At 42.9% G+C, this 24,613-nt stretch overlaps 1 protein-coding gene across 1 annotated transcript in view; it reads right to left on the bottom strand.

The window, feature by feature from the left end:
* Positions 1–24,613, bottom strand: part of pex1 (peroxisomal biogenesis factor 1) — a 76,144-nt gene that overhangs the window by 5,635 nt on the left and 45,896 nt on the right. Inside the window, exons 16-23 of the mRNA XM_085988498.1 lie at positions 23,580–23,714; positions 21,174–21,238; positions 17,363–17,505; positions 16,249–16,352; positions 10,545–10,721; positions 4,879–5,109; positions 3,992–4,189; positions 971–1,101 (exon numbers count right to left, since the gene is read on the bottom strand). Coding sequence (XP_085844624.1) covers positions 971–1,101; positions 3,992–4,189; positions 4,879–5,109; positions 10,545–10,721; positions 16,249–16,352; positions 17,363–17,505; positions 21,174–21,238; positions 23,580–23,714 — 1,184 coding nt within the window. The remainder of the gene's footprint in view (positions 1–970; positions 1,102–3,991; positions 4,190–4,878; positions 5,110–10,544; positions 10,722–16,248; positions 16,353–17,362; positions 17,506–21,173; positions 21,239–23,579; positions 23,715–24,613) is intronic.

Below are 24,613 nucleotides of genomic sequence, written 5' to 3'. Positions count from 1 at the left end.
GAACTAGATAGCCATGAATAGTATTGATGAGTGACAGCAAATTGGTAAGAGGCCTCATTTGGTAACTTTTTTTTTACAAGTTGTTGGGTCAAACCTTGTCAAAGGCGACGACTGAAAGTATTCAGTGTAATATAGGCAACAAGATCACCAGTGGAACAGCCATGATGAAAACCATACTGGTGATTTATGCATAAAACTAGAATATTCAAAGTGAACAAGTTCCATAACTTTAGAAAATAAGATGCTAGGGTGATAGGGCAGCAGTAAAATAAAGTTGAAGCCTTCATTAAGTTACACTAATGTATATTTTAATCAATCTCCAATCTCACTTAACAATTACCCATTTTGTGCCCGTGTTCAAGTAATCCTCACCATTTTTAATTTGCAGAATTTTTATGCTAAGCTGCAAGATTCTAAAACAAAGAAATGATCAAAATGTTATTGAAGGTGTATTGCTTTTGACAGTCTGCTGAATTCAGGAAAGCTTGTAAACTTGGACAAAGTACTTGTTTGAAAGGTACCTCTTCAAAACATTTACACATTTTAACTCAGCAGAAAAAGGTGCAAACTAAAATTGGTGAGGGGTTCCTCAAAGACTAGTAAAAAAATTGGTAATCCTATATACACAATGTAAATAATTATGCTTTCTCTGGATTGTTTATGATAGGCCAAATTTGTTCAGAATCATTCAATAGTGCTGCATTTTAAAATCATACAGGTTTTTAGGTGCTCACTCTTAATATTAGAAATTGTGGGGTTTGAAATGCATCAACAAAGACCGACACTTAATTTCTGGTTTCCCCACCTATTCTGACGGAATGTTGCGCAAGCTCTCATTTGAATTTTCGGCAAGTACAGAGTAAATAGACGACCATATCATTCCATGTATTTGGTGGTACGGTGGAACTTTTGTAGAAGATTAAAGATGATTTATATTTTCAGTTTTAATTTAGCAAGAATTTCTACTCACAGTTCTATGAAGTTACGCCATTCTTGCTGACTGATAGAGGGTCTTGTATTTGTAAGTGCTGTCAGTAGGTGGGATTGGCAAATAAATTGTGAAGAGTTCATGGGTCCTGATTGATTGTGGGAAGTACCCTCCTGGAAAGAAAGATTCATGAGAACAGAATCTGATAAATGCTGGTATTTAATATGCACAGCTGATACATACTTTGTTTAAACTTGTACAGTAATTCTATAATGAATGGTCTTTGTAAATTCATAACATTAGAAACATAACTTATTAGCATGAACATTTTTATGATATAAAGCTGTATAAAAAAATAACATTTTATTAAGGAAATAATTTATTTACTGTAGGGGCAATTTGGTTATAAAATAATGCTGATGACACTCCAGCTAGGTTCTAAATTAGATGATTACAATGTTCCATGGAAGAAATAAGCCAAATTTATATTTTACAATAAAATATTGTTGCAAGTCAGGGAGGAACACTAAGTATGCATCAGTTATGGTACTTAAATATTATATTCCCATTTACAGAAAGTGTTAACATTCCAGATAGCTTCCTCATTAAACAATAACCCTGCTTCTCTCTGCCGTAGTATTTGATATGCAGGAAAGATGCAGAGGATTGAGTTGGTGTTAAATTTGATTTATCTTATACAGGTATCTACTATATTGTAGGGTGTTCAGTCGCTGAACAAAATCTCCCACACACAGGGATAAGCTCAGGCAACTAATAAAAGAAATTTGTATTTTTCTAGTATCTTATCAAGTGAAAATCTCTCAAAAGCACTTCACACAATTAATTTGTTTTGAAGTGCTGCAACAGTTATATAGGTGATAACCTTTTTGATTTATGGTTCTGCCTTGGATGACCAGGTTGCTGGGCTGATTGCCTAAATAAGCTGCAACAGTAGAAACGTTGAACTTACCCCATTAGATCATTTTATTTCAGTATCAGTGTTCAATGTGAGGCAACTGCCCCACAGAAATAGAATTTAAAAAAATCAGAGGACCAATGGGGAGGGGGAGATTTAGGCTGTAAATTTACACAACTTTATAATGAAAATTGCCAATGTTCATATTTATAATTAAAAGAATAACTAGAATTGCTGACAGATGCAAAATTAAATATATTAAGATATCAAATATTACATAAAAATAAGGACAGTCTTTAAAATGGGGACTGAAATATGTTAGCATGCCCTTGTCCAAATATCTCCTGCTCTTTAAGCACCTAGAGGTTACTCTTGGTCTGGACTCCCCATATGCAACACCATAGGAGATCGATTAGTTTCTATTACTGTTTCAGGCATAAAAATAGAAAACCAAGAAAATATGGCAAGAGGCTTGAACTGATGTGAGCACAAAGTGACATTTAGAACTAGATAAAAGAATGAATAATGCCAAGGAGAGCTTTATATGACAAGCAGTAGCTGGATTAAATACATTTAAAGGGATACCATTCCTGTGGTGTTTTCTGCTGCGTTATCTAGCCTTACCCTAGTGTCAAATATAGAATGTTACAAAGGAAGAATACTGTTTTTATTTATACAGCATCCAAAAGCAACCAGACAGAAATACTGTATAGTGAGTGAAACAGAATGTTTTTATAAGAAAAATGATGCCCTACTTGAAAAAAGTTGTTGGAGGAATATTTTCTAATTTTAGAGAATGATATAATTGATAAAAACTAGTCATACTATCTTTAGTAACATTGCTCATGTGGAAAGTAAATTAAATTGTATGCATAGGGTGTACTGTATACAAATGATCTCTGATCACTTATGCTTGTTCATTATGGTCTGTTAGGAGTGAGGGTAACAGTCACAAAGAGATACTTGAGAAGTTAGGACTTTTCCAGAGCTGAGAAGGTTGAAAGGGTGATTGAATAGGTCTCCAAGATTAATGAAAGATTATGATTGGGTATATAATGACAACTGGCTTCTACTGGTTGGCGAGATAGCAACGAGAAGGCATAAATTTAAGATAAAAGAATTAAAGGGGGGGTTAGAAAAAAATCTTTACATAGGGTGGTTAGAATGTGGAATTCTGTGCCACAAACACATGGTTGAAGCAAAGTCCATACATTCTTTTAAAAGTGAATTATATAGTTGCTTGAAAAAGAGGAACATTAAAGGATAGGGAGATTGGAGTAGGTGGCTCATGTGGACAAAACACTGGAACAGACTTGATGGGCCAAATGGCCTGTTTCTGACCAGTAAGTCTATGAAATCTGCACAATTGAATGGTTCTTTATTATACAAATGTGGTGATAATTTTAGTGTCATGTGGAAGTGATATTTTAATGTAAATGAAAATATCAAGCCACTTGTGCAGAAGTGCTTGCTGGTTCAACAATTTAGGTTTCAAATCCCAATCTTAAAAACAAAGGGAAAACACAGTATGAGCAAGTTCCATCTTATTTTATCTAAAAGGTATACAACGGCACAAACAGTGACGATTTCCCTATTGAAATATTACCCCTTAGGACAGAGTAACATCATCAAAAGACATTTCAGAATATCCTTCTATGTTTTTTAATGACACTGAAGTAGAAAACTGCATGACTGATGGAGCAGTACGGTCTCACCATGCAGTGGAAAGACATGGGTCTGCATCCATGATGTTCCCACATTTTCAGTTTTCTGGTCTGAGTCATGTGTTCAAAGGAGAGGCTGCTGCCCCACAGAAACAGAATTTAAAAATTAGAGGACTATTAAATCACTCTCATGCACCTCTTGGCAGCCCCAATAGAGTCGCATTGGCAGAGACTTGAGAGTAGGTCTCCAACCTGTAGTCAATAGGCTAAGATGTGCCACAAGAAAAGCTAATAAATTAACTTGCTATACAGAAAACCCCTTGACTGTAAAAGACCCTCCTTTATCCTTATTAACTGCAATGCAAAACAAAAAAGACAGGAGCAATAACCATGTATGTGATAACTTAGAACCTGTATTTATATACCTATTTCAAACCACATGAAACAGCAATCTTTCTGTATTGATAAAGAAGCTAATATTACCATGTTCTTGTTCCTTGTATTTGCTTTAATAACGTTTAGCTCAAACCGTAGATGTTCCACTTGCTCCTGAGTAAGTTCTTGGTATCCTTCTTGTAATGACAACATATATGCAGGGGGGTGAGAAGATATGGTGTCCCTTACAGATGTAATAGTGTGATCATGGGTCATTGAGTTTGGTCCTGACAAACACTGAGAGTTCTGGTAAAGAATGGACAGTTTTAAGAAAAAGAAATAGAATTTTCTATGATATTACCCAGTTTTAAAACAAGCCAAGATTGCTCCTGTACTGCAGCAAACACTTAGAGATTCAACAGAGTGGTTATGTTTGATAAAGAAATATTCATTTGTATACAGAAGTTGAACAATTGAAAAATGTAGCTGATCAGGAATTCTAAACACAATTCTGCTGTAATAATGGATATACCATTTTTTCCCCTACTGACAATCTCAGTATCTGACACAGATATAGCTTTAACTAAGGCAAGTACTGTAAATACCTACAATTCCCTACACCATACCTACATGTATGCCAGTTCTAGAATATTCCCCCCCACCCCAATATTTTCTTCCTGGCTCGGTTCATCAATTGTCCGTCAACTGGGAAGGCAAAATTAACGACATTATATAAAATTGATACGTGCTAAAGACTTAAGAGTATCTATAGCGTAGTGGTCAGAATAGACCAGTTTACTTCAGTAAATAATGTAGACTTTCCACAGCTGCTATTTCCAAGGAGGAACATGACATGTGCAGATGAGTAGCATCCATGGGGTGTGTTAGGAAAGCAAAATTAGTTTAAACACAACTCTTTGTTCAGAAAATAGTAACAGTTATGAAAGTGGGTAAAATCTATTAATTACACCAATTTTTAAAAAAAAACCTCTGACCTGTTCTGAAGAGGTTCCATTTCCCAATTCTGATTCATAAGAGCTACCAAAGTAAAGGCGCCAGATGTTAGGGCATGGATCGTCGGGTATTATTTCACTGGTATCCAGGTAAACTGGAGAATGTTCCAACCCTCCTTCTACATCCCCTACAGACTCATCAGAACCACTGCTGTGATTCAAGAAGATCATGGAAGATAAGCTCATATCGCTATCAGAGCCTGACCCTGCATCCTAGAGCAAATCATCAGAATTGTATTTAGTTAGTGCACCATATATTGGCCCATCTCACATGATGGCACTGTTAACATTACTGCAGCAAAACAAACTGGAAAAATGAGCAACATATGAAAAAAAATATTCTTGCAGTCAAAGAAATGCTGACTGAGTAATTTTACACATATCTGAGGAAAAGAAACTACAAATGAGGAAGATCATGATGAAACTGGGATCGCATTTTTCTGGCAACAGAAAGTGACTGGAACAGTGACCCTCCAGCAGTTTTGTACTCAATGAAGTCTTGCAAAGTCATAGGATCTTCCCTCCGCTTCCAAATTTTAACACAAACCTTTTAATATCAAATCAAAGAAAGCCCATTTCCATTCTAACATTACTAATCAAAATCTCATGGAATTTGGAGGATAAACAAATGAGGAGAAAATGGGATAATCTTTCATATAGACTTCCTCATACTTTAAATGTAATTTATTGACTATATGCCTCACTCTCCATCCTTCCCAATAGCCCCTGTCCTAATTTGCAGTATTTGAATGTTGTTATAATAAAATATTTCTATTGAATGTTAATAATTCCAGTCAGGTCAGGTGTTAAAACCTGCTACCGTAATGACAGTACTACCTGTGACTGGTCAATGTTGAGTACCGGGCAGCGGTTAAGTAACCTCCAGAAAGTGCCAATGGCTTCGGGCATGAGTGCCTGGAGGAGAGCAGTGGGACCCTTGCTGAAGAAAATGCCATCAAAAGGCAGATGAGATAATCTTCGAATTAGGCAACTGCATCCACAATGTGCAAGCTGTGACGCAGCTACAGTACACAAGTCAAAGAGCAAGCAATTATAGACAGTCCAAAACTCAACACCAGGGTTCAAGTCCATGCCTTGTGTGAAGGACATTAACAGTAGTTACAATGATAGTCAACCAATGACAATGTGGTTCATAATAATCTACACTGCACACTGGTACTGTTGGAGGATTGATATTTTGGTGGACTTTTTTGTTTGACAGTTTGACTTCTTTTTCAAGGTAATTTTTCCATTTCCCTTTCTTCAGCATTCCCATGCCACCACTGGCCAAGGCCAAGCAGGCAATCTGATCCCAGGTCTCCATCAATGCAAATCTGAAACAAATCACTAGGAGGTGCATGAAATCAGCGATAGTGCAATAGCAGAAATATTACATAATTATTTTGCTTCAGTATTTACCAGGGAAACGGATCAGGTGGACATGACATTGGAAGTTGAGATTAGAAATGATATCACCCCATTTAAAATAAAGAGAATTATTAAATAAACTAATTAAATTCAAAGAGGATAACACCCCTGGTCAGACAGATTTCATCTGCACATTTTTAAGGAATTCAAGGAAGAGAAAGCAGAGGTACAATACACATACTTAATAATTCGTTAGAAAAAGGTGTAGTGCCAGTGGACTGGTGGATAGCTAACGTTATAGCTATATTTATTTAAGAACAGAGATATTACATGTCTAGGGAACTATATACCAGTCAGCTTAACATTGGTGGTAGGAAAAATAATGGAATCCCTACTAAAGGAGAAAATAGAACGAAAAATATAATAATAAAGTCAGCATGGATTTCAAAAGGGAAAAGTCTTGCTTGACCAACCTCATTGAATTTTTTGAAGAGGTAAGAGAGAGAGTAGTCAAGGGCAATGCAGATGTAAAATATATCTAGATTTCCAAAAGGCCTTCGATAAGGTACCACATAATAGACTAATGAATAAGGTCAGAGAATGCGGAGTCAGGGGACAAGTAGCAGAATGGATAGCTAGCTGGTTGCAAGACAGAAAGCAGAGGAGTAGGGTAAAGGGTAGCTATTCAGAATGGTAGAAGGTGGGAAGTGGGGTCCCACAAGGTTCAGTGCTGGGACCTCAGTTATACACAATTTATATTAACGATTTAGAACTTGGAATCAAAAACACAAATTTCTAAATTTGCAGACAATTTATAAGGATGATACCAGAACTGCAAGGTTATACCCATCAGGAAAGGATAAACAGGCTGGGTCTCTTTTCTCTTGGAAAGAGAAGGCTGAGGGGTGACCTCATAGAGTGCTTAAAAATATGAATGGTTGTGATGGAGTGGACAGAGAGAGAGAGGGGCCGATTTTCCTGCAGGTGTGGGGAATTGTCGGGTTCCCCGAATGTCAGGGTTCCCACACAAATGTAAATGGGTCTGCCAGATTGATGCAATTTTCCCTCAATTGGCCAATTCATTTCCAGCATGTGGGAACCCTTGCTAATTGACTATTTCCAGTCAGAAAGTCGCACAGTATGATGTCATCATTCGTGGTGCTTTTAAGGTCCACAGCAAGCATTGCTTCCTCTGCAGGCTTCCAAACGAACCATACAGGATGGCAGAGGAGCCTGCAGCAGCTGTGGCCAGTGCCAGACCGCGAGCGGCCTCCAAATTTGACAAGGCTTCACTGCAGGCATTATTGGATGGGGTGAGGGCCCACAGGGAGGTCCTCTTCCCTAGGTCAGGGAGGAAGAGGCCTCCCACTGAGACCAAGGCTGCATGGATGCAGGCGACAGCAGATGTCAACTCGCTGGGAGTCACCAGAAGAACCTGGATACAGTGTCGGAAACGATTCCATGACATTCACCGTACAGGAAAAGTAAGTATGAAGTTTCCATCACCCTCAAACTGATCCCCATTGTCTTTCCCCACCAGCACTCAGCTTTAGCACTCTCTTCCTCCACATCCCACTTCACAGTCACATCCATGCACTCTTACCCATTCCCTCTCTATGCTCACATTCACATAACTATTCCACCATGCAGCCCTCACACTCCCTCTCACTCTGATGCTTTAAACACAACTGACAACACACAGGGAGGGCCCTTGGTCTTGCAGCCTCACACCATCTTTGTCTCCCTCTAAGTATCTATACTATGCAATCTCTACACTCACTCCTTCATTCTCACTCAAACTCCACTTGTCTCCCTCATTGCAGGAAAAGAGAGCTCACAACAACAGAGAGCGAGCCAGGACTGGAGGAGGCCCACCCTCAATAGCCCACCTGACCCCCTGGGAGGAAGGAGTGCTGGAAATTGTCGGGGCTGATGTGGCTGCAGAAGCTGGGGAAGGAGAGACTGGGGCAGTCCCACAAGCTGGTGACAGAATAGTTTTCCATCTCTCTCACTGACATAGCATGAGTTGCTGTTATGATTCTGAAGCTACATCATTTGGACTTATGAGCATCTGCAAAATCCAATGTGCATGTAACCTTGGCATCACATCTCTAACTCTTTCCTTTACTCCCCCACAGGACCATCCAGAGCCCCCGTTCCCACTGCGGAGGAGGAAGAGGCTGAGCAGCCAGACTCCTCAGAGGAAGCTCCAACCTCTGAGGGCGCAGCGTCAGCAGAATTCAGCACACCCAGCACCAGCGCAGACACTCACACCTCGGTGGGACCTTCGCGAGATAGAGTAGTGTTGTCACCTAGTGTATCACAGCTCACAAGTGAGCATCAGCAGATGGTGGAGACAAGGACAGCAGTGGAGAGTCCTCGTCGGAGGGCGTAGGACTCTGCCAGCTCAGCTCAGCTGCATGTCGACCCTCTGCCTCTGGGGTCCATCCGCAAGAGAAGAGGTGATGGATCTCCATGCACAGATGCAGGAGTCTCTGGCAGGTTTTGTCTCCAGGGTCGCTGCGAGTGTGGAGCGAATGGAGGAGTCCATAGTGAACATGAGCAGAGCCTTTGTGGAGTCATTGGCGCATGAACGCATCACCACGGAAAGGATGGCAACCTCCGTGGAAAGGATGGCTACGGCCATGGAGGAGCTAAGTCGCCAGAGTGTTGAAAACATGGCGAGTGTTCAGAATAGACTGACATCTCTGGAGGAGCGTTGGTCAGCTATTGAACAGAGAAACCAGACCTTCATGGCAAGCCCTGTGAGTAGGACTGCCATTGTAGAAATGGGTCCCCATGGCCCCCCTGATGTGCAGCAAGCTGCTCTCAAGCCACTTGCAGGCACTGAGGGGGACCTGACCCATGAGAGGGAGGTTGGGGGCAGACCTCAAGGAAGTGGGGGCTCCTCTCCAAGCGCTCACACTTCTATGCCACTGCAGAGCCCTCGGTCAGAGCCCCGCCGGAGTCCACACCCAACGGAGATAGAGGTCTCAACCCCTGCACAGCCGCAGGAGCAGCAGACTGCTGGCGAGCTCTCACAGGCTCGCCATCCCAGAGGACACCCGCCAAAGGTATCGAGACAGGAGCAGCAGGAAAGTGAGCAAGGGGCTTCCACATCTGCTGAAGCCACAGGGGAACCACGCGCAAGAGGAAAATAAAGCACGAATAGTCATAAGGGTAGTCACTTGGGTGAAATGTTGTGTTTTTGAAAAATGCCATCAGCTGGTTATTGTAAATAAAATTTCTGATGGCAACTTCTGCAGTTGTGGCGCGTGTCATTTCGCGAATGGGGCTGGAGGTCCTCTAATGCCAAGAGGGGAAGGAAAAAAAGGCCTCCCATGCTTCTGGTAGGTGCCTTAGTTGAGGAAGCGCTGAGTGAGGGTGGCGAGAGGGGCTTCCCAGGAGCTCACACTGGAGAAGTGTGTGAGGCTCCGACCTTCCACAGCTGTGCCTAAGCCTGGAACAAGTTGCCCCAAGCCTGGAACAAGTTGCCCCAAGCCTGAAACAACAAGGTCATGCAACCTACAAATGATGTCTGATTAAATCTCCTCTTTCCTGATTGACCTGCAGCTGATAGTCAGCAATCCAATATTGTTCACGCCAGGTTTCATCAGCGGGGTTCTCACCAGGCGTGTTTAACGTGGGAAAAGGCTGAAAATAGCAAGGGCCCCTTAAAATGGCATTAGAGATGCCAATTATTGGTGATTAAGGTGCCTGAAGACCACTCCCGCCTGCTGCGGGCAGGACAGAAACGCCTGGGTGAAAATTGGACGCAGCAGGGAATCAGGTGGGGGGGGGGGGGTCGCGACCACCTATTTTTGCGATTTCCCCCCCCCCCCCCCCACACACGCCTGAGAGCCCGCCTGACGGCTCCAGGAAAATCGGCCCCAGAGTGTTTCAACTTGTGCAAAGAGTGGGAACAGGAGAATTTCTCAAACACTTAAATTGAAGCAAGGTACATTTAAAAAGTATCTAGGAGGTCCAAACGACCCAGAGCACTTTGTAAATCAGATTGGACATCGCATCGGAGTTACAATCCATGCATTGTCAAATTGAAGCAGTGTGTGAATACCATATCAAAGCAGTCCCATTCCACCTCTTTCCAGGGTGAGTTTGGGTCCTGACTCCAAATTTACACAGCAAATTTATTGTCTGTGTGCCGCAGACTCCAGTTCACACCAATGTTAAACTTGCAGTTTAAATGCACCTAGAGACAAAGGGGAAAAAATGAGAATGTAGCATCTTTGGTTAAATGTTCCTGTACTTGATGCACCTACCCGGAGTATACTGGATGACAGAATGCTGTGAACTGCATCCAGCTGGGCATTGCAGAGTAAAGCCTTTAGGTCAGCTCCGGTAAAGTATTCAGTCATGGTTGCTATTTGCTGGAAGTCAACATCATCTGCTAAGGGTAAAGACTGGCTCAAGGCTTTCAAAATCTCATAGCGTGCCACCTGAAGTGGGAGAGAAAGAACGTGTAACATGAATTTTATTTTGTAATGTGAGCAAATTCAAAACTTCAGCTACAAAATGTACTGTGTATTAGAACATATTACTGAAGCAGATACTATGAGCATTAACCTGATGACAAGTACAGCAAGACATTTGGGCTGGAATCTTTACCTTGGAGATGGGTTGTGTGTGTGTGGGGCGCGTAGTGGGTCGGGAAGGCGATTTTCTGAGCAACGTGTTGTTCAGAGTGATTTTAATTTAATGGCCCCAATTGAAAGACTCATGCGTGGTTCCTGGCCCAATTAAATCGATGACTCGTTTCCAGCACTGATATTTAAAGCAGCCTTGCAGACTTCTCATTTGAAGGTTGATGAGTGTGGAAGGTGATTTGCAAAGCTGTGGGAACTATTACCAAGGTGAAAAGAGTGTCAATTATGGATAGACAAAAGCACAGGGCGGCACCGAGGTTTAGTGATGCATCCCTCCATGTTCTGGTGCAGGCAGCGAGAGCCCACAGGGAGGTCCTCTTCCCTGCTGATAGGTGTAAAAGACCACCCAAAGAATCCAAAACAGCATGGTTGCAGATCGCCGAGGAGGTCAGCAGCAGGGATGTTGTCAGGAGGACGTGGATCCAGTGCCGCAAGAGATTCAATGATCTCATGAGGTCAGGAAAGGTGAGTGCAATGCCACATTCAGCTTCATCCTGATGTGCCTGTCACCACATCGCCATCACTCTACCTTCCCAAGCCTACTCCTGCACATCATTCCTCACACCAACAAACCTTCCAGGTCCACCCATCCCTGTCTATGTACCTACTCGCATCCCCATCTGACTAAACACCCCGGACACTCACCCTCATCCTAATGCAATCATTGCAAGTAACACTACAGGAGGAGGCCATTTTGGCAATGTCACGCTACTCCCTCAGTCACCCTCTACAGATGTAACCCATCCATTCCTTACACTCATTCCATTACTCTCACTCAAACTTCTCTTCTTTCCCTCAATGCAGGAGAAGAGAGCCAAGAACAATAGGGAGAGACAGAGAACCAGAGGTGCCCCTCCAGTATTCACACAGTTGACTCCAGCAGAGGAGGGGGCCCTGGAGATCTCCCGAATTGCAGAGCTGCTGGTGGTGGGAGACGAAGAGAGTGGTCATCCCAGCAACCTGGTGACAGAATTACATCTCATACAGCCACATGGCATATAGTAGTCACTCAGATGGTGGTTAATGTCAGCAGCCAGTGAATTTTCATCATTAGCATAATGGTAACATAAACCATTCTTAATATAACACTTCTAAATCATCTCTTTACTCTCCCACAGGTCCATTATGTGCCCGCCCCCCACTGTCCAGCCAGAGGAGGAAGACAACTCCTCAGAGGAAGCTCCAGCCTTAGCGTCAGCAGACCCAAGCGCACCCAGCATCAGCACAGATATGCACACCTTAGTTGGTCCTGTGTGAGACAGAGTAGTGTTGTCACCCGGTGTGTCTCACTGCACAAGTGAGCAAGAGCAGATGGCGTTGACCGGGACAGCAGTGGAGACTCCTCGCCGGAGGGCACAGGATGCTCCAAGCTCTGCTGAGCTACATGCAGACATTGAGCCTCAGGAGCCATCGAGAAAGAGGGTGATCTCGGAGGGGCAGCAACAACTGCATGAGGCTCTGGCAGCTTTTGCAGCCGTGATGTCTGCAAATGTGCAGAGAATGGAGGAGTCCATCTCCAACATGAGCACCACCATATCGCAGGATGATGTCAACGATGTGCTGTTCCAGGGAAAGGATGGCCACCTGCATGGAGCAGCAAATGCGCCAGTCACATGAGCACATGCTTGCTGTGGACAACAGATGGCAGACGCTCATCAACCTCATCTCAAGGAGGGATATAAACTTGGACTTGGGCGTACCTCGCTCCACTGATGTGCAGCAAGGTGCTCTCCAGCTCCTTACTAGCAGGGAAGTGCGGGTGGCCCATGAAAGAGATGATGGTGAGAGCAGACATGGAATTAGGGGCTCTTCTCAAAGTGCTCCCACTTCTCCCCCATTGCCTCCCCTTCAGTCAGAGTCCCACATGCTGCCTCGGATCCCGATGGCGGAGTCTGCCCCTGCACAGTTGGAGGAGGAGCAGACTTTGGCGTGGCCATCACAGGCTCCAAAACCCAGAGGACGTCCACCAAAAGTGTCTAACCAGTCGCAGCAGGGACGTGAGCAGCCTGCCTCTACTCCTGCTGAAGCCACAGGGGTTGCACCTTGTAGAAGCACTCGGAAAAGGAAAAAGACACAAAAGTAGATGCACAAGGGTATGCATATGGGTGTATGAACAAATGTTAGTGTTAAGTTTCAATTATTTGTATGATGCAGATAAATGTATTTCTTTGCACCACTTTCCAGTCTTGTCCATTTTTGCCTGCTACCTTGAAAGTAGCTTTGTCACGGAGTGACTGGTGAGACATTACTTAACCTTGAGCACTGGGTGAGAGGAATGGCTTGGTCATTGTAGGGATGCTTTATGGTGTTGTGGGGGGGGTGGTGGTGGGGTGGGGGGGGTGGGGGTGGGGGTGGGGTGGGGGGGTGGAGGGGGGGGGGGGGAAGAAACTTAGTACAGCATGTGGCAGCCATATGGGTTCATTGGAGCAAGATAAGTAAACCTGGTCTCCTGGGCAGCAATGTGCGGCGCTGTTGGTGCATTCCCCACTTCAGGCTCTTCCTCCTCTGAAGAGGTTGTGCACTCTGCGCCTTGCACCTCCAATCCTCGCTGCTGCGCTATGTTGTGCAGCGCACAGCAAACAACAATGATTCTGGAGACCCTGGCTGGTGCGTACTGAAGGGCTCCTCCAGATCGGTCAAGGCATCTGAAGCACATCTTCAGCATGCCTATTGCTTGTTCTATGACACATCTGATGGACATGTGGCTCTCATTCGAACGCTCCTGGGCCTCAGTACTTAGTGCCCTCAAGGATGTCATGAACCACATCTTCAGTGGATAGCCCTCGTCTCCAAGCAGCCAGCTGGTTGGTCTGTTTGGAGGTGCGAAGAGCTGAGGGAGGGTGGATTGGCACAGCACAAAAGAGTCATGACAGCTGCCAGGGAATCTGGTGCACACATGCATGATCTTTTTATGGCTGCAGATGAGTTGCACATTGAGGGAGTGGAAGCCCTTGTGGTTCACAAACACTCCTGGGTGATGTGTGGGTGCCTTCATTGCCACATGTTACAGTCAATGACACCCTGCACCTGTGGGAAGCCAGCCAGAGCCGAAAAGTTGAGAGCCCGCTCAGTAACACTGGCTTCATCAGTGGTAAAATTGACATAATTGGCTGACTTATCAAACATGGCATCGGCCACCTGGGTGATGCATCTGTGGGTGGCCAACTGCGAGATCCCGCAAATGTCTGCTGCAGATCTCTGGAAGGAGCCTGAGGCGAAGAAGTTGAGAGTGGTAGTGACTTTGACAGCCACTGATAAAGTGTGTCCGCCAGGTCTTCTGGGCATCAGGTCTTGTTCCAGCAAGTTACAATTGTCTGACGACTTGGCGCGATAGCCTGAATCTCCTGAAGCACTGCTGCTCAGTCATGTCCAGGAAGCTCATCATCTGCCTGTATACCCTGTGTTGGGGGTATCGCCTCTGGTGTGCTGCAGCCCTGTGCTGATCCCCTCTCTCCTGTGGAGCATCAGGTCATTGAGGAGAAGGCTGCTGTTGTGGTTGCTGCTGCTGCTATTGTTGGTGGTGAGGCTCATCTTGGTCTGATGCGGAGGTCCAAAGTGAGAGACACTAAGCGACACCCTTGCTGATGTAATAGATAGCAGGTAAAGTGGAGATCAGAGGGCCAATCCCTCAATGCAGTGATAGTGAGTAGCAAAGTGGTGAGAGTGGCCTCCGAGGTTGCAGAAATGACCTGCAAACTGCGGACAACTAAATCTCTGCACAAAATGGAGTCAGCAAGAGCTAGGAATTGGAGGTGTGCCTCGTGATTGTTGGTAGGTGAGTGTTTGGGGGGGGGGGGGGGGCGGAAAAGAGAGTCATGCATTGAGAACTGTGTGAGGCCAATGATCCAGTTGGTAGGAGACAGCTTTTGAAGATGTATTCACTGATCTTGACCAGTATTCTGAGGTCAAAGTTTCCTTGGGCACTGGAGCTAGGTGGTGGGGGTGACACTGCTGGCAGTGACAGCCTTGTGATCTGGCCCCACATTGTTCTTTCTGGAGGGCCTCTTGGCCCCTGTGGGTAGAGGACCTCTCTTGCAGTGTTGCCCCCCTGCACAAAGCTGGAGTGCTGCGTGCGAGACCCTGGGTGCCCCTTCCCTGGCTTGCTAAGCCATGTTTTAATACTGAAGCACTTTTCCCATTTTTTGAGTACGGAAGGGAATTCAGCTTTAAGAGCTGAAGACTCACATTTGGGAATGTTTTTTCAAATGTTAACTTTTTTTTAAAGGCAATAGAGCTGTAAGGGCTGCAAAGTACATTTTTTTAAAACTTCATTTTAATTTTTTTGTATCAGTTCAGTAGGCGTTGCCTTTTTAAGCAAATGACAATGCATTGCCCTTTTAATATCCCATAATGCCTAGTGAAATCATAGCCTCGCTTCCAGAGGCAGTTGGAAGATGCAACGCCACTTCTGGATGCCACATTCGGGACTGATGTTGGGACTAACGCCACCAGGAGGACGTTACACGGTCAGTTTAGCGCTGGGCTAATATTCTTTAGTCCCCAGCGCAAATTTTTCTCTCCTACCGGCACCACCATTTTTGGCAGCCGTTAACCCCTGGCCACGGTGACACTGGCAACAGTCATGTCACACTTTAATTTCTAGGCCACGATTTGTATCTTGCTAAATAGCATTAATTTTGCAGATCAGGGCACAAAGCTGAAATAGTTTTTGTTAGTCATGGTACTTGAGAATTTACAGGTTATTAATTTGTTTATTTTACACTGATAGCTTCCGAGAGCATTATATAATTTTGCGACAAGTTACCATCTTTAAAATATTATCTAACTGTGCTGGGCTGTATAAGAAAGAAAACATTAAAAAAAAAAAAATCACATCCATATCCAGATACCTCGACACTAAATACTAGCAGTAATCAAAAAGGTCCTTTAATAAATTAGTTATTAGAGCCAATTAAAACCATTATTATTTCACTCAATAACTAAAAAGCACAGCTAACTTTCTTTACTAACAGCATTATATTAAAGATTATTTTTTTTAAAATCTGGATTTAATACACTGTTTTGTTTATAATATAGTCTACTTACTGAATGTGTGCATTATATTCAGTATGCCCGATTAACATGGAAGCACTTTTGTGATCCACCAATACACAACTACAGCAAAAAATTAATTTACCCAGCGATTTGAAACACTGGATAGCTTTATACCTTATAATAATCAAGTCTTATTCTACAAATAGCCCATTTTTCACCAAGTGTTAAAAGAATTATGCTTTAATTATTTAAGCCTAAAATATTTTATCTGTATAAGCTAATTTCACTTACTAACTATGGCCTTAAAACGGTACAGTTTCAATACCTGATCTGGAGGAGGGCAATACACAGACTTATCTAGACGACCTGGCCTCAACAGAGCAGGATCAATCAAGTCTGGGCGACTTGTAGCAGCCAACACATAAACCCCTGTAGACAACATTGTTAGATAATTATTAGATAACTTCTACTTTGGCCTGATCAAAGAAAAAAACTCGTGGAGTTAAGCACCGTGAATGTTTAATACTTTTTTAAAAAGCCACCCACTTAAAAAAAAAAAAAAAAAACTATCCCAATTTGAGAGTTCCTAAATAGTACACCACCATTCGCTCAATGAAATAGTGAAGAAGTTGCATTCAAGCAATATCTGTCACTGGAATTAATCCACTTACTAGTATTGGTCTTTGGGTTTGATTTGAATTTAGATCAACAGACCAGTATGATTTATTTTTAGACTAAGAGCAATATCCACTGAACTACATCGAGAAGCCCTCAAATTGCAAATAAAGAACTTGCATTTATATAGCGTCTTTCACAACCTCAGAACGTCCCAAAGCACTTTACAGCTAATTAAGTACTTTTGAAGTGTAGTCACTGTTGTAATATAGGAAACGCGGCATCCAATTTGCACACAATGGAAGGTAATAATGTGATAATGACCAGATAATTTGTTTTTAGTGATGTTGGTTGAGGGATAAATATTGGCCAGGACTCTCTTACATCCACCCGAGGGGGCAGACGGGCCTTTGGTTTAATGTCTCATCCGAAAGACGGCATCTTGATCAGTGTAGCCTCAGTACTGTACTGGAGTGTACTGCATTGGAGTGTACACCTAGATTTTGTGTTCAAGTCGCTGGAGTAGGGCTTGAACCCACAACCTTCTGACTCTGAGGAGAGAATGCTATCACTGAGCGACAGCGGACAACAATCTACTTCAATCACCAACTCTGATGTGCATTCCACAGCCTCACAACCACCCTGTGTGGGGGAAAATTTTTTTTTTTTTCCTACACTCTATCCCAAATCTCTTGCATTTAATCTGATCTATTCCCCTCATTCTAGATCCCTCAACCACTGGAAACAGTCTATTTCTATTTGTCCAGTCCCATCCCATCATAATTTTGAGCATCTCTATCAAATCACCCCATAATTTGCAATACCTTGTAAACCTTCTACCCCATCCAGTTGTGTGAGCAGTTGATTAACAACTCTGTCAGTTACCCCGGTGTTGTCATGACCACGGCGAGGTGCAATGGAATCAAACTCATCAAAGAAAAGAATGCAAGGTTTGGCTGCCTGTGCCCTAGAGATCAAAATGCATAATACAGGAAGAATTGTGTTATTCTTTAGAATTCAAATTTTCTAAAATTGCTTAAAATAACTGACATATTTAATCTATACTTGTAGGAATTTAACACTCATAGAAGTGTGGTAAGTGCAGTGTTGGCAAATAGATTTTTAAAATTTTGTATCCAATATGAGCATCCAGCTAAGTTACATGCTTAGTAATGCTCCTTCAGTGCACTACACCAAAACTGTGCCTATTTTTCCAGATTTCCAGTCCTTAACTTTCTCTGGACCTAGGCCCCTCAGTTCCCTGGCCCCACTCCCCCAGCCCTCCTGGTACCTCAGGCTCCAGTTCTGTTTCCTACTGCTGAGTTGGTATGACAGCGAAATCCATCTTTCATAAGAACATAAGAAATAAGAGCAGGAGTAGGTCATTTGGCCCTTCGAGCCTGCTCTGCCATTCAATAAGATCATGGCTGATCTTCTACCTCATTTCCATTTCCTGCATTATCCCCATATCCCTTGATTCCCTTAAAATTCAAAAATCTATCGATCTCTATCTTGAATATACTCATTGACTGAGCCTCCACAGCCCTCTGGGGTAGAGAATTCCAAAGATTCACCACCCTTTGAGTGAAAAAATTTCTCATCTCAGTCCTAAATGGCCAACCCCTTATTCGGTTTCTGTAACCCCTGGTTCTAGACTCCCCAGCCAGGGGAAACATCCTCCCTGCATCTACCCTGTCGAGCCCTGTAAGAATTTTGTATGTTTCAATGATATCACCTCTCAATTCTTCTAAACTTTAGAGAATATAGGCCTAGTCTACTCAATCTCTCCTCATAGGACAATCCCCCCATCCCAGGAATCAGTCTGGTGAACCTTCGTTGCACGCCCTCTATGGCAAGTATACCCTTCCTTGGGTAAAGAGACCAAAACTGTACACAATACTCCAGGTGTGGTCTCACCAGGGCCCTATATAATTGCAGTAAGACGTCTTTACTCTTCTACTCAAATCCTCTTGTAATAAAGGCCAACATACCATTTGCTTTCCTAATTGCTTGCTGTACCTGCATGTTAACTTTCAGTGATTCATGTACAAGGACACCCAGGTCCCTCTGAACACCAACATTTCCCAATCTCTCACCAATTAAAAAATACTCTGCTTTTCTATTTTTCCTACCAAAGTGGCTAACTTCACATTTCTCCATATTATATTCCATTTGCCATGTTCTTGCCCACTCACTTAGCCTGTCTATATCCCCTTGAAGTATCCTCGCATCCTCCTCACAACTTACATTCCCACCCAGCTTTGTATCATCAGCAAACTTGGATATATTACATTTGGTCCCCTCATCCAAATCATTGATGTTGATTGTGAATAGCTGAGGCCCAAGCACTGATCCTTGCGGTATCCCACTAGTTACAGCCTGCCAACCCGAAAATGACCCTTTTATCCCTACTCTCTGTTTTCCGTCCGTTAACCAATCCTCAATCCATGCTAGTATATTACCCCTAATCCCATGAGCCCTAATTTTGTTTAATAACCTCCTGTGTGGCACCTTATCCAAATGAAAATCTTATGAAAATCCAAATACACCACATCCACTGGTTCCCCCTTATCTATTCTGCTAGTTACAACCTCAAAAAATTCTAACAGATTTTTCAAACACGATTTCCCTTTCATAAATCTGTGTTGACTCTGCCCAGTCCTATTATAAGTGCCCTGTTACCACGACCTTAATAACAGATTCTAGCATTTTCCCTACTACTGATGTCAGGCTAACTGGTCTGTAGTTCCCCGTTTTATCTCTCCCTCCTTTCTTAAATAGTGGGGTTGCATTTGCTACCTTCCAATCCGCGGGAACTGTTCTAGAATCTATGGAATTTTGGAAAATGACAACCAATGCATCCATATCTCTATAGCCACCTCTTTCAAAACCCGAGGGTGTAGGCCATCAGGTCCAGGGGATTTATTGGCTTTCAGTCCCATTAATTTCTCCAGTACTACTTTTTTACCAATACTAATTTCTTTCAGTTCCTCATTCTCGCTAGACCCTTGGTTCTCCACTATTTCCGGGAAGTTTTTTGCGTCTTCTTCCGTGAAGTATTTGTTTAATTTCTCTGCCATTTCCTTATTCCCCATTATATAATTTCCTCCTCTCTCAGCAAGGGACCCACATTTACTTTCACTAATCTTTTCCTTCTTACATACCTATAGAAGCTTTTACAGTCTGTTTTTATGTCCCTCGCTAATTTACGCTCATATTCTATTTTCCCTTTCTTTATCAATTTCTTGGTCCTCCTTTGCTGAATTCTAAAATCCTCCAAATACACAGGCTTACTACTCTTTTTGACAGCATCATAAGCCTCTTCCTTTGATCTAATACTATCTTTAACTTCTCTTGTTAGCCACGGTTAGACCACTTTTCCTGTGGGGTTTTTGTGCCTTTATGGAATGTATATTTGTTGTAAATTATGTATTAATTCTTTAAATGCTAGCCATTGCTCGTCCACTGTCATACCTTTTAATGTAGTTTCCCAATCTACCTTAGCGAACTCGCCCCTCATACCTACGTAGTTTGCTGTGTTTCGGATTTAACTTTCAAACTCAATATAAAATTCTATCATATTATGGTCGCTCTTCCCTAAAGGCCCCTTTACTACAAGGTTATTAATTAACCCTTTCTCGTTGCACAACACTAGATCTAAAATAGCCTGTTCCCGAGTTGGTTCCTCAACATACTGATCTAGAAAACTATCTTGCATACATTCCATGAATTCATCCTCCACACTATTACTGCAAATTTGGTTTGCCCAGTCTATATGTAGATTAAAGTCCCCCATAATCACTGTATTACCCTCGTTACTTGCGCCTCTAATTTCCTGATTTATACACTGCCCTACATTACAACTACTGTTTGGGGGCCTATAAATAACTCCCACCAATGTTTTCTGCCCCTTGATGTTTCTTCGCTCCACCCAAACTGATTCTACTTCTTGATTTTCGGAGTCAAGATCCTTTCTCTCTACTGTCTTTATCCCATCGTTTATTATCAGGGCTACCCTTCCTTCTTTTCCATTTTGTCTATCCCTTCTAAAAGTTATGTATCCTGGAATATTTAGTTCCCAACCTTGGCCACTTTGCAACCACGTCTCCGTTATGGCCATTAGATCAAACCTATTAATTTCTATCTGTGCTATTAATTCATCTATTTTGTTGTGAATGCTTCGCGCATTCAGATATAGTGCCTTTAACTTATTTCTCTTTTTCCCTGATGTCACCTTAGTCACTGATGCCTTATTACCTTTGTTACTCTCTCTGTCCCTTCGTGACCCACTCTGCTTATTTTTACCCAAAACTCTAATCTGCTCTAGAGCCTTGACATTTCTCTCGCTGCTTTTAATTTTACTCTTTCCTGAATCCTCCCGCCTGCAACCTCTCGGGCAAAGATTTTGCTCTCTGCATGCACAGAGATTTCTCTGGATTAAAAAGGCAATTCCAGGAGTCATGGATTATACAGCCAATTTTCTCTCCCTTTCTCTGTTGATGCAGCCATTGTGCCAGAGATGTATTAAATGAACACTGAAGGCTATAATTTTATGAAGGGAAAATACTGATCTGTCACTTCTCTGGAAATCACCAAACTGCAGTAAATCAACATATATGATCAGATATAACATACCTGCTGAAAACATCTCGAATTGCCTGTTCGCTTGCACCAATATATTTGCTCAGCAGTTCAGGACCCTGTGGAAAAGGGGTTTGAAATCAGTGAAATTATTTTAGTTCAATTAGTTGTTTTATATTGTTTAGATCCCCAATGTCATACAGTTCAGCAACTGAGCTAAGGAAGTGAATCGTTCCCCAACGCTCTAATTCTGCTCAGAAGCTTCTGCTCAGAGTTTTAAAAGAGAGTGACCCCAAGTGACATTTTCTCCATGTGTGTGTGTGGAAAAGCACTTAGTCTCTATCTGGCATTTTCACATGATGATATGCCAGAGAACAAGAACTAAATGAAACAATATCAAGAATTTCTAAATCTTAGGGCAGCACTGCAGCAGCGTGCTTGATGCCTATTATATTATAGCACAAAGTGGTAGGACACAGGGTCATGCTGGGTTACTAATGACAACTACTGCACCTTGAGAAAAGGGGAGAAGATCTCCACATGCACAATGGGAATAACAGAACAGGGAAAAAAAATAATCTGGGCTGTTCTTCACACATCTAGCCAAGTGCCAGCCTTGGCTTAGTGGTAGCACTCTCACCTCCGAGTCAAAGGGTTGTGGGTTCAAGTCCCATTCCAAAGAATTGAGCACATAATCTAGCCTGACACTTCAGTGCTGTACTGAGGGAGCACTGCACTATCGGAGGGGTCATCTTTTGGATGAGACGTTAAACAGAGGCCCTGTCTGCCCCCTCAGGTAGACATAAAAGATTCCATGACATTATTCGAAGAAGAGCAGGAGAGTTCTCCCTGGTGACCTACTACAACTTGTATTTATATAGTGCCTTCAATAAAATAGAAATCTGTTCCAAGGCACTTCACAGAGACTTAAGGAAAGAAAAGACTAGGCGGGTTGACCAAAAGTTTAGTCGTGGAAGTAGGTTTTAAGGACAGTCTTAAAGGAGGAGACAGAAAGAGAGGTAGAGAGATGGAAGGGTTTAAGAGAGGAAATTCCAGAGTGCATGCCCATGGCAGCTGAAGGCATGGATGCCAATGTTGGGGTGAAGGAAGGGAGAATACACAAGAGGTTGGAATCAGTGGAACAGAGAGTTCAAGTGGCGGAGAGATGAGTGCTGGAGGAGGTTATAGAAATGGGAAGGAGCAAAGCCATTGAGGGATTTAAACACAAATAGAAGAATATTGAATTTAAGGTGTTGGGGGACTTAAGATTTCTTAATCAACGTCTTAGCAAAGGATGGTGTAGACAACAATTTTAGCTCATCAACTGCAGGTATTCCTCATTCTTTGATTATAGTGAAATCTTGGATATTTGTCACTTTAGTGCAGAAATTAAGTGAGAATTCAAAGAAATAAAAAAATGCTAAAGGCAGGCCTAGTTTAATAGAAATCCGTTGTTAGAGTGGAAACATCACCCACGACTAGAGCACTGAAAAGGTCTCACGTAGTATATGTCCTTTCAAAATGATCACAATATTAGTGGCATTAAGAATCAGAAACTTTGTACAAATGGACACAATGGGGTCGATTTTCATTAAGCTGTCGGGGAGGCAGGACTACAACTTTTGGTGTTTAGTCCCGCCTACATCGACGTCCGGCCAATCCACGCGATTTTCCCTTGATTGACCTTGTTGAGCCCGCCCAGCGGGCTGAGCAGGCCAATTAAGGGCCATTCGGCAACAGGTGACGTCACAGACTGAAATTTCATCTGTCAAGAGGTCTTGACAGATGAAATATCAGTGTTTCACAGCTGTTTGAAGCTGTCAAACACTGACAGTCTGACTTCTAACCTGAGTCCTTCTACACAGACTCAGTTAGAACTCACACCGGCACTCAAAGCTGAAGGCTGTCACTTTTGACAGCTCACAGCCATTTTGCTTTCAGTGCCGGCTGAGTGATGGACTCCCGAAACCTAGAGGAAGAAAGGCTGTTAAGGTAAGTACAGGTAATTTAAACTTCTTTAGACACACCAAACACACTTACCTTTGCACTCATGCACCCATCACTCACCTGAACACCGACATCGCGACCCCTCCAAGTCCTTCAACCCGACGGCCCGCCTGCTCTAACCTGGCGTGGTTTGGCGCCGTCGGGAATCCCACACGACACCCCTCAAAATAGGGATTAGGCTAAAAACTGCCCGTTAACTACCTGTTACAGGCAGTTAATTGGCACTAATCCCTTCCCGCCTCGGGTCGGCGGGTCCCAGTGTGGGGCGGGTACCCGCCTCCTCTGAAACTTATGTGGAGGCGGGTTTTGGGCGGGATGGTGTCAGGACCCCCGAATTCGGGATTTTTGCCCCCCGCCTGCCTAAAAGCCCGCCTCACGGCACACTGAAAATCTAGGCCAATATTTCCACGTCCTTGGTATAAAATCACTGGAGAGTAGTAACAGTTATCATACCTTAATACTAATAAAGTTCATTCCGCTTTCTCTGGTGACGACACCTGCTGCTAATGTCTTTCCTGTTCCTGGCGCCCCATACAACAGGATTCCAGATCGCTGTCGTATTGGTAGTTTTGCAAACAGCTGTGGGTACTGAAAGGATAAAGTAACGCAAGTCATTCCACAAGACTCCATAATCTTCAAAAGTAAATTATATATTTGTTTCATAGATTTGATTTACTCACTGCTTTAGGGAAAAATAACCTTGCATTCTTGCTAATTTATCTTTTAATGCTTGACTGCAAGATTCCTTAACACGAATGCCCTTGTGATGCAGGCTACCTAATTCATACTGCATTATTCATAGTCTTGAGATGCATTTCCAAATGGATGGTTTAATGTGCAGTTTTGTACACTGCTAATCTTTCATAGAATTTTCCTTCTGCCTTCAGCCATCACCCCTGTACTCGCTGACCTACACTGGCTCCCAGTCCACCAATGCCTCAAATTTAAAATTCTTATCCTTGTGTTTAAATCTTTCCATGGCATTGTCCCTCCCTATCTCTGTAACCTCCTCCATCCCTACAATGCTCCGAGAACTCCTGCTTCCTCCAATTCTGGCATCTTGTGCATCCCTGACTTTCTTCACCCCAGCATTAGCAGCTGTGCCTTCAGCTGCCCAAGCCCTAAAGCTCTGGATTCCCTCCCTAAACCTCTCCGGCTCCGTACCTCTCTTGCTTTAAGACGCATCTTAAAACCTAACTCTTTGACCAAGCTTTGGGTCACTTGTCATAATGTCTCCTTTTTTGGCTTGGTGTCAATTTTTTTTGTGCGTCATAACACTCCTGTGAAGCACCTTAGGATGTTTTACTATGTTAAAGGTGCTATATAAATGAAAGATAAATGTTGCTGTTGCCCTCTAAACATGGAATTTACCATCTTCTTTCGTTTCCCCTTTATCTGTATATTTTGTGTTACTGTCAGTTAGTTACTCTTTTGTCAACTGGATATTTTATTTTCAAAATGTGTTTATATTAGGAAGACCTATATTA

This window comes from Somniosus microcephalus, chromosome 5, assembly GCF_052327205.1.
Source record: "Somniosus microcephalus isolate GS21.2 chromosome 5, FLI_Smic_1.0, whole genome shotgun sequence".
Lineage (NCBI taxonomy): Eukaryota > Metazoa > Chordata > Chondrichthyes > Squaliformes > Somniosidae > Somniosus > Somniosus microcephalus.
Note: the sequence above shows the minus strand (reverse complement) of the source record. Positions and strands in the feature narration are given on the sequence as shown.